At 41.5% G+C, this 14,708-nt stretch overlaps 1 protein-coding gene across 3 annotated transcripts in view; it reads left to right on the top strand.

Moving 5' to 3' along the window:
* Positions 1-7,421, top strand: part of PITPNC1 (phosphatidylinositol transfer protein cytoplasmic 1) — a 278,262-nt gene extending 270,841 nt beyond the window's left edge. For all 3 annotated transcript variants that reach the window (XM_053570825.1, XM_053570827.1, XM_053570826.1), the window contains one exon: positions 7,071-7,421. In XM_053570825.1, coding sequence (XP_053426800.1) covers positions 7,071-7,387 — 317 coding nt within the window. In that variant the 3' untranslated portion in view covers positions 7,388-7,421. The remainder of the gene's footprint in view (positions 1-7,070) is intronic.
* The last annotated feature ends 7,287 nt before the right edge of the window (positions 7,422-14,708 follow it).

Here is a 14,708-nt window from a genome sequence, read left to right as displayed (position 1 = left end):
CAGAGAAAAGAGAATCACCTAAACCCAAGAGCTGACGGTTGCTGTGAGCTGTGATGCCACAGAAAAAAATAATAATAATAACCAGGCGTTGTGGCCGGCGCCTGTAGTCCCACCTACTCGGGTGACTGAGGCAAGAGAATCTCTTAAGCCCAAGAGTTTGAGGTTGTTGTGAACTGTGACACCACAGCACTCTACCAAGGGTGACAAGGTGAGACTCTGTCTCAAAAAAAAAAAAAAAAAGAAAAAGGCTCAGGGCCTGTAGCTCAGCAACTAGGGTGCCAGCCACATAACACCAGGGCTAGTAGTTAGAACCCGGCCCGGGCCTGCCAAACAGCAATGACAACTACAAAAAAAAAAATAGACAGGGTCGGTGCCTGTGGCTCAGTGACTAGGGCGCTGGCGGGTTCAAAGCTGGCCCTGGCCAAACTGCAACAAAAAAATAGCCAGGCATTGTGGTGGGCACTTGTAGTCCCACCTGCTCGGGAGACTCTCTTAAGCCCAAGAGTTTGAGGTTGCTGTGAGCTGTGATGACACAGCACTCTACCAAGGGCAACATAGTAAGGCTCTGTCTCAAGAAAAAAAAAAATACTTAAGGAAAAAAATCCAGCCATGAATACCCATCCTAAATCCCCACCAAGTCAGTTAGTGATCAAGGTGGTAGATTAAACAGTTGTTCAGCATATCTTCTTTTGTAAAGAGGCAAGAAGTTCAATTCTGCCAAGAGAGTAACAGAGGAATGCCCATCTGGGAAAATTGCTGATAAAATGTAAAATAACCCAAGGAGTGGGATGTGGGTGGGAATAAAACAACTGAATTATTTAAAGTAAGCCATTGTCATTTTTATGTATTTCACATACTGAAAATGGATGGGTTCTTTCAAGTTTTGTGTTGTTTTTTTTTTTTTTTTGAGACAGAGTCTCACTTTGTCACCCTGGGTAGAGTGCCGTGGCGTCACAGCTCACAGCAACCTCAAACTCTTGGGTTCAAGTGATTCTCTTGCCTCAACCTCCCAGGTAGCTGGGACTACAGGCATCAGCCACAATGCTCAGCTATTTTTAGAAATAGAGTCTCACTCTTGCTCAGACTGGTCTCAAACTTGTGAACTCAGGCAATGCATCTACCTTGGCCTCTCAAGAGTTTTAGGATTACAGGTGTGAGCCACTGCACTGGCCCTCTTTTAAGTTTTTTAACAGTTTGGATGAAACAGGGTTTCTCAACCTTGCCGCCATTGACTATTTGAACCAGATAATTTGGGGATAGGAACTTGGGGGTCCTATGCTTTGTAGGATATTCCGTAGCCTCTATACCCTAGATGCTAGTGTATAGCTAGTAGCACCCCTTCCCCAGTTGAAATCACCAAAAATGTCACAAAATTGTTCCCTATTGAGAACCACCAGATTAAGAGATCATTATCCTGAAATACTGAAAAACTACAGACTCGGGCCAAAAATCATGGCATGTGCCATTTTATTTATAGATCAGTGTGGGTGGAGGTGGTGCCAGCCATCTTCAAGCTGTTAGGCTAGACTAGAAGTTCAGCGTAGACCTGTGCGTTGACAACTTGAATTCTATGCAAAATCACATCTCTGTGTGCAATTGCACCAAATCTCACTTGTACCAGTGAACATCACTGCTCTGCCTTCTACATCCTGCCTCCTATAATAGCAATGAAAGTGTCCTTTCTGTCGTTGGATGCATTGATTTAAAGAATCTCTAAATCTATTTTCAAAGGTATATGGAAGGTAAGTGTTAAATTAAGCAAAACTGATCCTCTGTCCCCAAAGGGATCTTCTAAAGATGCTTTAGGAGATCTCAGGCTATGCCACTGCCCACGTGCTAATACTTTCTACCCACCTAGCTCACTTTACAAGAACCACCCCTAAATAATTTCCACTCTTCTCTGTTCTAAGACTATTTTGGTTTAACCGCCTTGCCCTCACTCCCCTTGTGGCTGGTTTAGCTAACTTTATGATTTACTCTTCATAAAGTTAGACAGTTCCCTGCTTTTTTAAACCTCTTTAGCTACTGCTAAGCTATCGTCTTTCCCTTAAGTCTCCCCCATTGAAAAGTTTGCATTTAATAACGGAAGTTACCAACGTCTTGGCCTCTTTCAGATATGACAATGGATGATGTTCGGGAATACGAGAAAAACATGCATGAACAAACCAACATAAAAGTTTGCAGTCAGCATTCCTCCCCTGTGGATGACATAGAGAGTCATGCCCAAACAAGTGTACGTAGAATTTTTCAAACATGTTGCCCACCCTTTACCAAAGGCACACATAAACCCATCTTTGAAACACTACAAACGCTCAAGTGTCCAAACTTTCATGGAAACTTACGGTTGCCCAGAAGCTGTGGTTGAAGAACCTGCCCTGGGACTAAATTGGACGATGTCACCTCTCTCTCTTCCAGACATTTCGATTCTTTAGCTGCTTGACTTGGGGGTTATTTGAATCATAAAACCAAGAACATGGAGAGTGGAAACATTTTGTGGTACTAGTAAAATGGCCTGAAGCATAAAAGAAGCAAGAAGTGAAAACGGATGTATCTGTAAACTAGAACAACACGTTGTAACTTTTAAAAACATAGTTAACACTCACTTATTCATTCAAGGGAGGGCTTCTGGCTCATCTGCTATTTTAGGTTTCTTTACATTTGCATTGAAATGCTTTCTGTGGCTCTTTATAGCTGTTTTACCCAATCAGTTCCTTTTTACTTAGGGTAATCTCAAGACGGGGCTGCAGGCTGTGCATACACACAGGGAGCTGTGAAGGGGTGGGGGAGCTGAGGACGTGCTGAGCAAGATCTAGCCTAGGATGAGGATAAGCCTCAGAAAGCCTCCGGTTATTAGGTTGAACGCTGGAATTCAGAACTGACCGTATGTTGCATGCCAGCATGTTAAATATTGTTATCTCGATCGTTCATGCTATGGAGAAGAGAGAGGGATGGCAAAGAAAAGTGTGATCACCAAATCATGTCTATGTACCTTCAGCCAGAGCTGTGATCTATTTCTGTCATTTCATGAAGTTTGAGCCCTTGTGTTCATCAGCCCAGTCCCCAGAATGATACATATTGGAGGGGGGTTTAAAATCGATAATGTAGGAAATTGAGAGGTGGCTGTCGTAAATGGATGTTTCAGCATTGTGAAGACCTTCTGATTGCACTTTGGAATTGTTAAGTTTTCAGAGCATGTCTTTGAAATGTGCCCAGCAAGGTTCCATATGCTGCTGTGGGATGCATATGACTCATGGGACTGCCCTTGCAAGGGCACTAACTGGTCCTCCCCAAGTTGCATGCAGTGATGAGATTTGCAGAAAACTGTCCAGGCAAGACTTACCTGAGGGGGTTCCTGTCTGCGCACAGATGAACTTCGCTAGGACTCCCCCCTCCCTTTCCTTTCTCCCTGTTCTGAAGTTAGAAATGCTCTTTAAGGAAACTATCCTGGAATTTCTGCCACTTTCAATTACCTTTTCTTGTAGGAATGTTAGACACCAGTTCCCCTCGACCCCTCTGAAAGCTGTTCACTATAAATACAACCAGGCAAAGGAAGCCGCAAGGAAAGAGGGAGACACCAGATGTCTAAAAGATACTAAGCTCGGTGCTTTTCTCATTCTGAGTACCTAAGACTTACAACTTAAGCCTCTTTGCTTGGCCTTCTTTCAGTTTTACTATGATTATTACTTTGTATTAAAGTCAGTTTACTATGGGGCGGCACCCGTGGCTCAGTGAGTAGGGCGCCGGTCCCATATAGCAAGGGTGGTGGGTTTGAACCTGGCCCCTGCCAAACTGCAACAAAAAATAGCCATGCCTTGTGGTGGGCACCTGTAGTCCCAGCTACTCAGGAGGCTGAGGCAAGAGAATCACCTAAGCCCAAGAGCTGGAGGTTGCTGTGAGCTGTGATGCCACTGCACTCTACTGAGGGCGACAGAGTGAGACTCTGTCTCTAAAAAAAGAAAAAGTCAATTTACATGTAGATGGTGATAACCTAGACTGGTTAAGCCCTTGGAAAAGCTCATGTATCCTCTCGCTACAGCTCACTGTTGTTCTGATGACTTCAGGGTAAAAGATGCCTACCTCCTAAGACATTACCAAAAATGCTTGTGTTGAATGCTTATACAATTTCCCTTATTTTTAAGAATTCCAGGAAATTTGGGATGATTTATTTATTTATGTATGTATGTTTTGAGACAGGGTCTCTCTCATCCTGTCACCCAGACTAGAAGGGGGATCTTTTTTTTTTTTTTTTGTAGTCTTTCTCCTCTATCATAATGGGCCAGGCACAGTGGCTCACGCCTATAATCCTAGCACTCTGGGAGGCTGAAATAGGTGGATTGCTTGAGTTCAAGAATTTGAGACCAACCTGAGCAAGAGCAAGACTCCATCTCTACTAAAAATAGAAAAACTAGCTCGTGTAGTGGTAGGTGCCTGTAGTCCCAGCTACTCAGGAGGCTGAGGCAAGAGGATAGCTTGAGACCAAGAATTTGAGGTTGCTGTGAGCTAGGATGATGCCCTTGCACTCTACCCAGGGTGACAGAGTGAGACTCTGTCTCCAAAAAAAAAAAAAATCAACCAGCTCCTGTTCATCACACAACAAAAACTGCATGGGTGCTAAATGAAATTTAAATCATCAACCTAAGCAGGGACAAATTAGATTGAAATTACACAAAATTAACATCCATGAATACAGCAATAATGAAATAGCACTCTCCTGGGCGGCACCTGTGGCTCAAAGGGCTAGGGGGCTGGCCCCATATGCCAGAGGTGGTAGGTTCAAACTCAGCCCTGGACAGAAACTGCAAAAAAGAAAAAAAAAAAAAGAAATATCACTCTTCTTTTCAATTCAGCAGGTCAGAGCCTTCAAGGAAGGGAAATTCTTTTATTATTATTATTAGCATTGTTATTATTATTATAAATTACTAACAAAACCCAGGTGCTATAGAAAGGGAACTCTCAGGAACTCTGGGAGTGGAAGATCAAAATTCTGTGCTTTGAATGATTTCTGCCCCCTGCTGGATGTGTAGAGTAGAGCAATGTATTCAGCTACTTGCTTGGAAAGTCTAATTTTTTTCAAAGATGATATCCATTTATTATAGCAAGAACATAACCATACCCTGATCCAATAAGAATTTTCTGATTCTCTGAAGTAAATGTCATTTTTTTTTTTTTGTAGAGACAGAGTCTCACTGTACCGCTCTCGGGTAGAGTGCCGTGGCGTCACACGGCTCACAGCAACCTCTAACTCTTGGGCTTATGCGATTCTCTTGCCTCAGCCTCCCGAGCAGCTGGGACTACAGGTGCCCGCCACAACACCCGGCTATTTTTTTGTTGTTGTTGCAGTTTGGCCGGGGCTGGGCTTGAACCTGCCACCCTCGGCATATGGGGCTGGCGCCCTACTCACTGAGCCACAGGCACTGCCCGTAAATGTCATTTTTTAAATCTTAATCTCATTTCTCAACTTGTTTAATAGTACCCTTAAAAAGTGTAATTTTATAGGTTCCAATTTTCTTGATATGTTCCCAATTTTACTTTCACACAATCATAATTTTCTATTTCCTTTATGAAAATGTTTCCCTTCTAGAAAATGTTAATAATTGTTTCCAGAAAATCCTCTAAAGGATTTCATTTTATGAAAGATACTTCGGGTTTGCTCAGACATTATAAGATCTAATGATTAATACTGTGTTTTGAATATTCATTCATACTTAATATCTCCAAAGTGGCTATATTGTCTCATGCTAGTTTATTTATGCAATAAAATCAGATGAAGTTTCAACTACTAAGTATATGGAAAAGAACAAGAAAGAATGAATAATGGGACTCTGGGAAGCCAATATAGGTATAGAAAATCCATGCAGATTTCACATTTTGCTTGAGGATGGGTCTTGGGCCTTGACTTGGTGCTTTTTTTAATAAGCTCAGTTATCCTTATTCTAGCAGATAAAAATTGCAAAATGTACCAGATGTAGTCAGACTGACAATAATGAATAATAACAATAATTACAGAGTTTCTGAGAATGAGAGAAGAGATAGCAAGCTCAGAAGAACAAATAGACCTGGCGAAGGGAATAATCACTGTGTTGTTAAAGTGATACATTGTCAGTATATCACATCTCAAAGGTAATAAGTATATGTAATACATTAAATACATTAGAGAAAGATTTACATTTTTTTAAATGTCGCTTTTACTTTCTCATTTAATAAGAACATTTCAGATAGCTGGAAAAAAATCTATATCATCTAATAACTCCTGTTAGAGGAGGCATCACTGACTTACTTGTTGAATTCCAAATAATGCTTTCTTGCTTTTAAAGAAACTCCTCACTCATTAAATGATCCTCTCTTCATCTTCTATTCTTTTTAAGTTTCCTTGAGAAATAGTTTTATTTTCTTGGCTGTGGAACAATTAGCAGGGTTCGATGATGTCATCGTAAGTGTTTTTTAAGCTGAATTAATGAAAACACAGATCTGAATGATCTCAGGATGAATACACAGTCAGGAAACCAGTAAGCACAACATCTCTGTGGCCCCTCAGAATGCAAAAAGGTTATTTATTGAATAAGGAAATGGCATGTTGATAAATTTTGATGATTTACCTCTTTACCCTATAAAGGTATACTTAATTCTTTTGTAATCTAAAGTTGACAATAATATGTATCATTTCAGGGCCATTGATAGTTTTAATTGCCTTCCCTTTATGGAAGAGATGACCAGGTCTGATACTAACAGTTCCATATACTTCACACCATCACGCCACACACAAACACATGCACACATTTCTCCATGCTAGTTCGGTCTGCTCCTGGTAGGTTCTTATTCAGTGCACCTAAAATACCCATTGAACTGTGCTTTGGAAAATCTTGGATGGATATTCACAAAGGCATATTGTTTTCAGGGGTATCCCTCAGTCAAAAGAAAACCTTAGGGGTTTGGTATTTCAATGATCGTTTGGGTTTGTCGTCTGGAGAGACCCCTTTAGGGTAGGTTTTCCCATAGTTCCTCTAATGATGAGTCTGTTTGCACCTCTTGTAAATAACTGCTCATGGTCCTTTCCTTTTTTCTCTTTGAAGACATGACAATGGATGAAGTCCGAGAATTCGAACGAGCCACTCAGGAAGCCACCAACAAGAAAATTGGCATTTTCCCACCTGCAATTTCTATCTCCGGTGTCCCCCTGCTGCCGTCTTCTGTCCGCAGTGCGCCTTCCAGCGCTCCATCGACCCCCCTCTCCACCGATGCACCAGAATTTCTGTCAGTTCCCAAAGATCGGCCCCGGAAAAAATCAGCCCCAGAAACTCTCACACTTCCAGACCCTGAGAAAAAAGCCACCCTGAATTTACCTGGCATGCACACTTCTGATAAGCCATGTCGGCCCAAATCAGAGTAATTACATACGAATATCTCATGGGGTTTTATATTTTTATTTTGGGATTCGTTTGTTTTTTAAAGAAACTTCTGGTATAGGAAAAGACTGCTTTGTCACCCAAACATGTTCCTTCAACCTGAGTATGCATGTGGTTAACTAACTTCACATATAATATGATCCCCTAAGTAAGCCACACAGCATCGTGTTAGATGTAATAAGGACGAAAGGAATCTTCTGTAGCCACAGCTGGAAGCCAGGGTGGAAGCCTTGTTATTGGCCATTTGACAAGGTCGGCGTGGACTTCAAGGTTAAATCAATTGAAAACTTTGCACCACTTTGTTACAAGGTGTGGTAAAATAGTTAAGTCAATTTCCTCCCATCAGACCTGAAATTTTCTAAAATACTCTCAGGCATAATATACCTAATTATTCAATTTTGAACTGCTGATCACCAATACTTGAATACCAGTAGTTACCGAGATTCCTATTTTGGTTAGTCTGACTCAGGATTTGGGGCCTAATAAACTCCTTAAATTTTTAAAACTTTTAATTATCAATCTATAGAGGCTCCAAGTGCAATTAATGATAACTTTATACCTTCCACAGAATTTAATAAAGATTCCATTTCTTTCTCTTTTAAGCTTCCCCCTTTGTGCCCTTCTGGCCTCAGAAATCTTAAAGAATTGCATGGATGATTGTAACCATAACCGACTGATTCTGCAATGGTTTCATTTAGGAACCAAGAGGTTCATGTAAGGCAACACCTTTTATCTCTACAGGCATCAACAAACCTTGACTTGTCAGCTTCCGTTATTCATTAAGGTTCTCAGAATTTGCAATTAATTGAATAGAATTCATTGACTATTTGCCCACATAAACAAATTCAAGAGTATAGTAAGCTAACCCTATCAGAATGTCTGGTGCATGAACCATGAAAAAGAGAATTGTCTCCTGTTCCTCTCCTTGGTTTTGGGGGGTTTTTTTGCAGTTTTTGTGCGGGGCTGGGCTTGAACTCGCCACCTCCAGCATAGGAGGCCGGTGCCCTACTCCTTTGAGCCACAGGCGCCACCCTCCTCTCCTTGTTTTATACTCTTAGTGACATCTAGACTTCCCTTGAATGGATTGCCTACCACCAGACCTTAGAAAAGACTGCCATTCTTTTGCTTCTTACTTGAAATCCAAATATTGAGAATGTCACAGAAAGTAAACACTGTCAAATGGGAGGAAAAAATGAGTGTCATCACTAACTCATATTTGTAGAGTAAAAAGGAGTAATAATACACGTCCCTCTGTCTTGTCTCCTTTCCTGTAAGTAGTGGTAATGCAAGATCATTCATCAAAGTGGCAGAAAGAGAATTGTCCTTGGGTCTTAAGAGAGAAATTTGTCACCTTTGCACCTCACTGCCTTTACATATGGAAGGGAGGACAAGCAGACTCTCAGCACTGATTTTTATCCTCCAAGAGAGAAAGAGAACAAGGTAATTAGGCAATTCCAAGGCCCGTGCCTGAGCTAGCCTTCCTGACCGTAACCTCCAATCTCAGGAAAGGGACCTTCCCAAAAACAGATTCCAAAGGAAATAAAATAGACCAAGGAGCTTTTTCTCCTTTGCTCACATAACCTCTCAGCCAGTGGACCCTGCCTGTGTCCCTCTATCAGTGCTCAGCACTCTGGGTAATGTCTTTTTAGTTGACCCACTCTCCCAAGGTGCAGGCGCTGGCCCCAAGAGCCCAGCACCAAAGTGTTCTACGTCATAGGTCAGACTATCAAGACCAGTTGCTACGTTGACATTCAGCTTAAAAAATAAACAAATAAACTCAGAGCTCAAGGGAAACCCATCGCAAGTAGCTTAGATGAACAACGCATCTCTTCCCTGAGTATCGTAGTAAGATACCTTCTGTGCATGGTGTAGAAGCATGATTTTTGCTTGTAGGAAAACTTAACTTTTATCAAACCCCTTGGGCCTTCAAAATGGCCCCCTCTCCACACAATAGTACTTAGTGAGAAGGTTTGGCTTTAGAAAGCAAAATGCTGCCTTCAGAAGACACGGAGGTAGCATGTGTGTTTGCTTACCATTTGCAAGCTGCAATTGGGTGCGGGTGGGATCATTATTTTCACACAGAACAAATTTATGTTGTGCAGGTTGTTAACACATCTGGTACCTTGTCTTTTCCATGAACACTGTCGCTATTCTCCCATTTTACAAAATAGCTTCCGCTGTCAAGGTCAACAATTCTATAGACTTCAGAATGCTAATTTCCGATTTCCTTTTGTGAGTTTTATTTCTTTGACAGCCAGTAGAATGCCACAGACCCCGACTGCAAAGCTGCACATGATAGTGTGGTTCTTACACAACAGACGCGTGTGCTCTCCGTGTTCAGTGTTTCTGTCTATATGTGCTGTGTTCATTATGGGGGGGACGCAGATACTCGTGTAGCTGCCTTGACTATTTAATCCAGTCATCACCAAGCATAAATGGCTTTCATATTTTATGAATTTTGGTTTACAAGTGTCATTTCACATCCTCCATACATGAATTTGTTACTGTGGGACACAAGCCTGTGACGAACATGTATATAGAACATTATTCTTACAAGGATGGGTATTAAATGGCTGCATGATGGAAATTTAGGGGGGGAAAAAGCAGAAACTTGAACTTGCTAAGCATGACTTGGGGAAAATAGAATCCTTAACTCAGTGCCTCTGTCTGCGATATGGAAACCTTCAACTTTGTTCACCAAAATTGTATTATATCTGTGTGTGTATATATATATAAATATAGTATAGTGAATCAGACACCACCAGTTTAAGTCTCTGATAAGCAAATTTAAATAAATAATCTATAGAATCATACGTATGTTCACCCCATCTTCATCCCTGATGTTAGTGGAGACTGGTTAAAGTGACTGTAAATTTCATTAGTGTGGGTGGATTTCAAATATGAAATACCCTCGTGCTTTTCATGGACTATAGCACAGCCTTCGTGCTTCGGCTGTGCTTTCCTGAGATGAGAAGATCTTGGTGTTTTGTTGCATAAACTTTGTTAAAAATCACTTCTGAGGATCATTTCACCTTCCCAGTTTTGGTGGTAGTTAAGAGAAAGCAAAGGAAAAGGGTGACAACGGGAAGGGCTGTGACATCGTCAGTTACCACTGTTGTAACCATAATAATATGGGTTCATTGGTGAACTAATTTATAAACCCTTCTATTATTGTTTTGCATCTATGTGAGGAGAAAATGGTTTTAATTTATTTGGAGGTATTTATTAGCCACATTTTGTTTGTGAAAATAAATCCCTAAGTAGCACAGTTGGAGACACATTATGCACACTCAGAAAACACGATACCCCCAAAAGTAACTGTGCGGGTTTTCTTCAAGACATTGTAATAAACAGTGAACTAAAAGAATCGATTCTGACACTTCTTGACAAATCACTTTTCTGGAAAAAGAAAATTTTAGGAAAAATGTGTTTATGTGTATTTTAAAATTCTCCTCTCTTTAGCATTGCTTCATGGCTCAGAGACTACAAAGTAACAGGTCACTTGCTGCTTTAGGTCAACAGGAATTTTTGAGAAGGGCCGGAGGATAACTGACTCTACATTTATGTTGTGCAATCAGATAATCCAGTGTCTAGGAAGTGTCTAAATAATTTTAGTACCTTTTTGATCATCTGACACAGTAGGCTAGGAGACTGTCTTGAAATTAAAAAATCTGTCCAGTGACTGCAATTTGATCATAAATAAACTATTTGAAACTCTTCATTCTTGCTGAAACCTGAGTGTTAACGCAATAGCACAGCATTGACCTGCAGAGGCAAAACGTTGGGTTCTTCTGTACTCTACTTTCAAAACAATCTGTTTGCATTTGACATTTAAGCGTTCAAGCTTTTTAGGAGTTAGTGCAATAAGAGAATGTGAATATGTCGGGAAATTTTCAGATACCATTACTAATTGTCATTTTGTTGTTAAATTAACACACTTTAGGATAAGCCTCTAGATGTTTTTGCTTTAAACTGAAAGCATGTCTGTTGAATTGCAAATCTCCCTTCAGTTTCTGTGTATCACCAAGAAGAGGTTCTTTGGGTCGATTTTGTACCTATGCCACTTATATGTAGCTTCAAGTATAATTACTAGTGTTTACATTGAGGCTTGGATCTTGATGGGTTGCGAAGGACCAAGTGTTGGAATGCACAGTGTTATGGATAAGCAAAGCAAACAAAAGTTCGATCCTCACTTTAGCCATCCTTCTGTGTCATTTTATGGCTGTTCTATGTCTGCCCCCTCCCCCAGTTATTTATTATTGTTAATAACTTCCTTTTCTTACATTCTGTTGTAAATAAAATACAAAGCAATCTTCAATCTTCTTTCCAAGTGTAGCGCACGCTCTCTCTCTCTTTTTCAGCTATTCTCAAGGGAATAATTTGTGGGTTGATGGAAAGAAGCCATCGATGACAAAGTAACAAGCCAGCGGTCACGACTTAGACACAGTTCTAGGTGACTTCTGTGTGAAGTCTTGCCTACTAATAAGCACACCCCAGTACCTTCAGGGCGGGGGCCCTTGGTAGGAAAGGGTGTCTGCTCCAATTATCCAGCAAAAAAATACCCAAGGTGAGTCTATAATCCAGTGGGATACACACATAGATTCAACCATCCTCGTACCAGGTGCTTTGTCCCCCACTCTTCAAATGCGAGACTACACCCCAAGGGAATCTGTAAGGAGCACCACGCAAGGGGACACCAGATTCTCTCTGTAGCAGGGTGGGCCATTTTTTCAGGTGATGTGATTTCTCCATCTCAAGTAACTCCTATTGTTCACAAAAGGGTCCTCTGGGGTTGGATCATGTGAGCACAGAAATACTTTCTCGCTCTTTGCTTCTTTCTTTCCTTGGAGCTTAAGCAATAACATGCCTCTCTCTCCTCTTGAATCGCGAAACTGATGTCAATGTTAACAGCCTCTGAGTGGAGGTTTTTCCCATTCTTGGTGATCCCTGACAAAAGAATTATAAGACACACAACCTGAGCCAAGCAAGTAACAGCTTTTTATTGAAAACAAAACATACTCTCAAGTGAGAGAGTGGGAGGCTTGAAAGAGAGCCGCTGCACTGGGAAAAAGTGGTTTTAGATTTTTTTCTAGTTTTACTAATTAAGGGGAGGAATATTCAAGATAAAGATTTGGCTTTTACTAAGAATTTAGACAGTAAGTTCTAGAATTGGGGTCCCTCCCCTTTTCATACTTTATATGGTTGTCTCGGAACTATCATGGTGGTTCCAAGGGTAGAGAAATTTTAAAACTCCAGTGTAGATGATACTGTAATTAGCCAAAATTCATGTAAGGTGAGGGGGATAGCGGATAAGCCAGCTGAAGCTGGTTCTTGCTTGTGGTGATCAGCCCAGCTAGTTAGCTTCTGCTTGAGGGTTAACACCTGCACCCGATCTTCGAGCCCTGCACCTGGTCCCACGCCTGTCTCCTCTTCCCCTATTTGGACGCCATCATCATATGTTCTCTCCGATTGGATCAGACACACAGCTTCATGGCACAGTGCACCATCAGTAGGTTTTCTTTTTATCTTTTTGAATGATCACCAGGTTTTCTACGCTGAAAATTTTCCCCAAATCATGTAACATCAATCCAATGAACAAAAACTTACTTCTGTAGCTCCAATTGCCCTATAGCCACCCCCACCCTTACATTCTCTATTCAAAACACACAAACCTCCCACATTTATTTGTTGGCTGACTTTCAGCCAGCAAACTCGGGGACATCCAGGCTGGGTATATTGCTGGGGCCAAACTATATAGATTGGTAAATATTTGGATGCCTAGTATTAAATATATGAATACTTATAGCACCCTCAGTTTCCTAGTACAGCTTTTAATCATTTAAACCTTAGACTTCTGAACACCCACATTCTTTTCTAAAATTTCCTTGTTTCTTTCATTGCATCCCACTTGGGGTTTCTTTCCTCTGACCTCCAACTACATCTTGACCTGTCCAGTTCAGAATAAGTCAAGCGTTCCTTCTCCAAGCCCTGTTCTGAAATATCTCGTTATGAAACTGTCACCCTCATACCTGAAGCTTTGAGGGCTCTGGAACAACAACCAACTGTGTGTGCAGATGCCTTCAGGCGCGTAGGTGTTTGACACAGTGCAGTTGCTCCAGATCCTGTTTCAAGCTTGCAGTTTGACTTTCTCTGCTTCATTTATTGGCCCTCGGACATTCCATGCTCCCAGAAATTCTCCTCGTTCCACATATTTAACTGCTTCCTTGCTCCTGGGAAAGTTGCAAACATGCACTTTTGCTGTTCTTGACATTGAGGAATAGAGCTAATCTGTAGCCAAAGAAACTGGACATAACCTCAGGAGTTAAGGAATCTGAGCATTCAGTGCCACAACAATAATGAGCTGGATTGGCCGGGTGCAGTGGCTCCCACCAGTAACCCTAGCACTCTGGAAGGCTGAGGCAGGGGGAATGCCTGAGCTCAGAAGTTCCAGGCCAGCCTGAGCAAGAACAAGACCCCCGTGTCTACTAAAAATAGAAAAAAATTAGCCAGGTGTTGTGGCAGGTGCCAGACTACTTAGGAGGCTGAGGTAAGAGGATTGCTTAAACCCAAGAGTTTGAGGTTGCTGTGAGCTGTGACGCACTGGTACTCTTCTCAGGGCAACAGAGTGAGTCTCTCTCAAAAAAAGGGCTGAGTTAAGCACCTGGAATTTAAGGGATAATTCTATATAGGTACCAACATTCTGCACTGAAGGAAGACACAAAACATCAGATTAGAACTTCCCATTCTTTAACTTACAGAAGGGAGTTTTGACCATTGTCATTGGAGGGCATTTGAGGGTTACCAAATCCAAACTTTTGTGATTTTTTTAAATTATTCCAAAATACCTTTCTTGCTCCCAAAGGACTTTACAGGCAAGATGATGGCAGTTTAATGCTCATTAGCAGCACTTGGAAATCATTTTGTGTTCTTAAGCATACAAGTGATTATATTCAGAGCATTCTCAAGACAGCTCACTACTGTCCATGTGCAGCATACAGTTAAAGTTAGTACTACTGCTAAATCTGGTCTGGACGTGATGGCTCACACTGTAATCCTGTCACTCTGGCTGGGCACCTGTCACACGGTGGTTACAGCGCCGGCCACATACACCTGAGGCTGGCGGGTTTGAACCCGGCCCTGGGCAGCTAAACAACAATGACAACTACAAAAAAAAAATAGCTGGGCAGCTAAACAACAATGACAACTACAAAAAAAATAGCTGGGTGTTGTGGCGGGCACCTGTAGTCCCAGCTACTTGGGAGGCTGAGGCGAGAGAATCGCTTACGCCCAAGAGCTTGAGGTTGC

This window comes from Nycticebus coucang, chromosome 18 (assembly GCF_027406575.1).
Source record: "Nycticebus coucang isolate mNycCou1 chromosome 18, mNycCou1.pri, whole genome shotgun sequence".
Taxonomy (NCBI): domain Eukaryota; kingdom Metazoa; phylum Chordata; class Mammalia; order Primates; family Lorisidae; genus Nycticebus; species Nycticebus coucang.
Note: the sequence above shows the minus strand (reverse complement) of the source record. Positions and strands in the feature narration are given on the sequence as shown.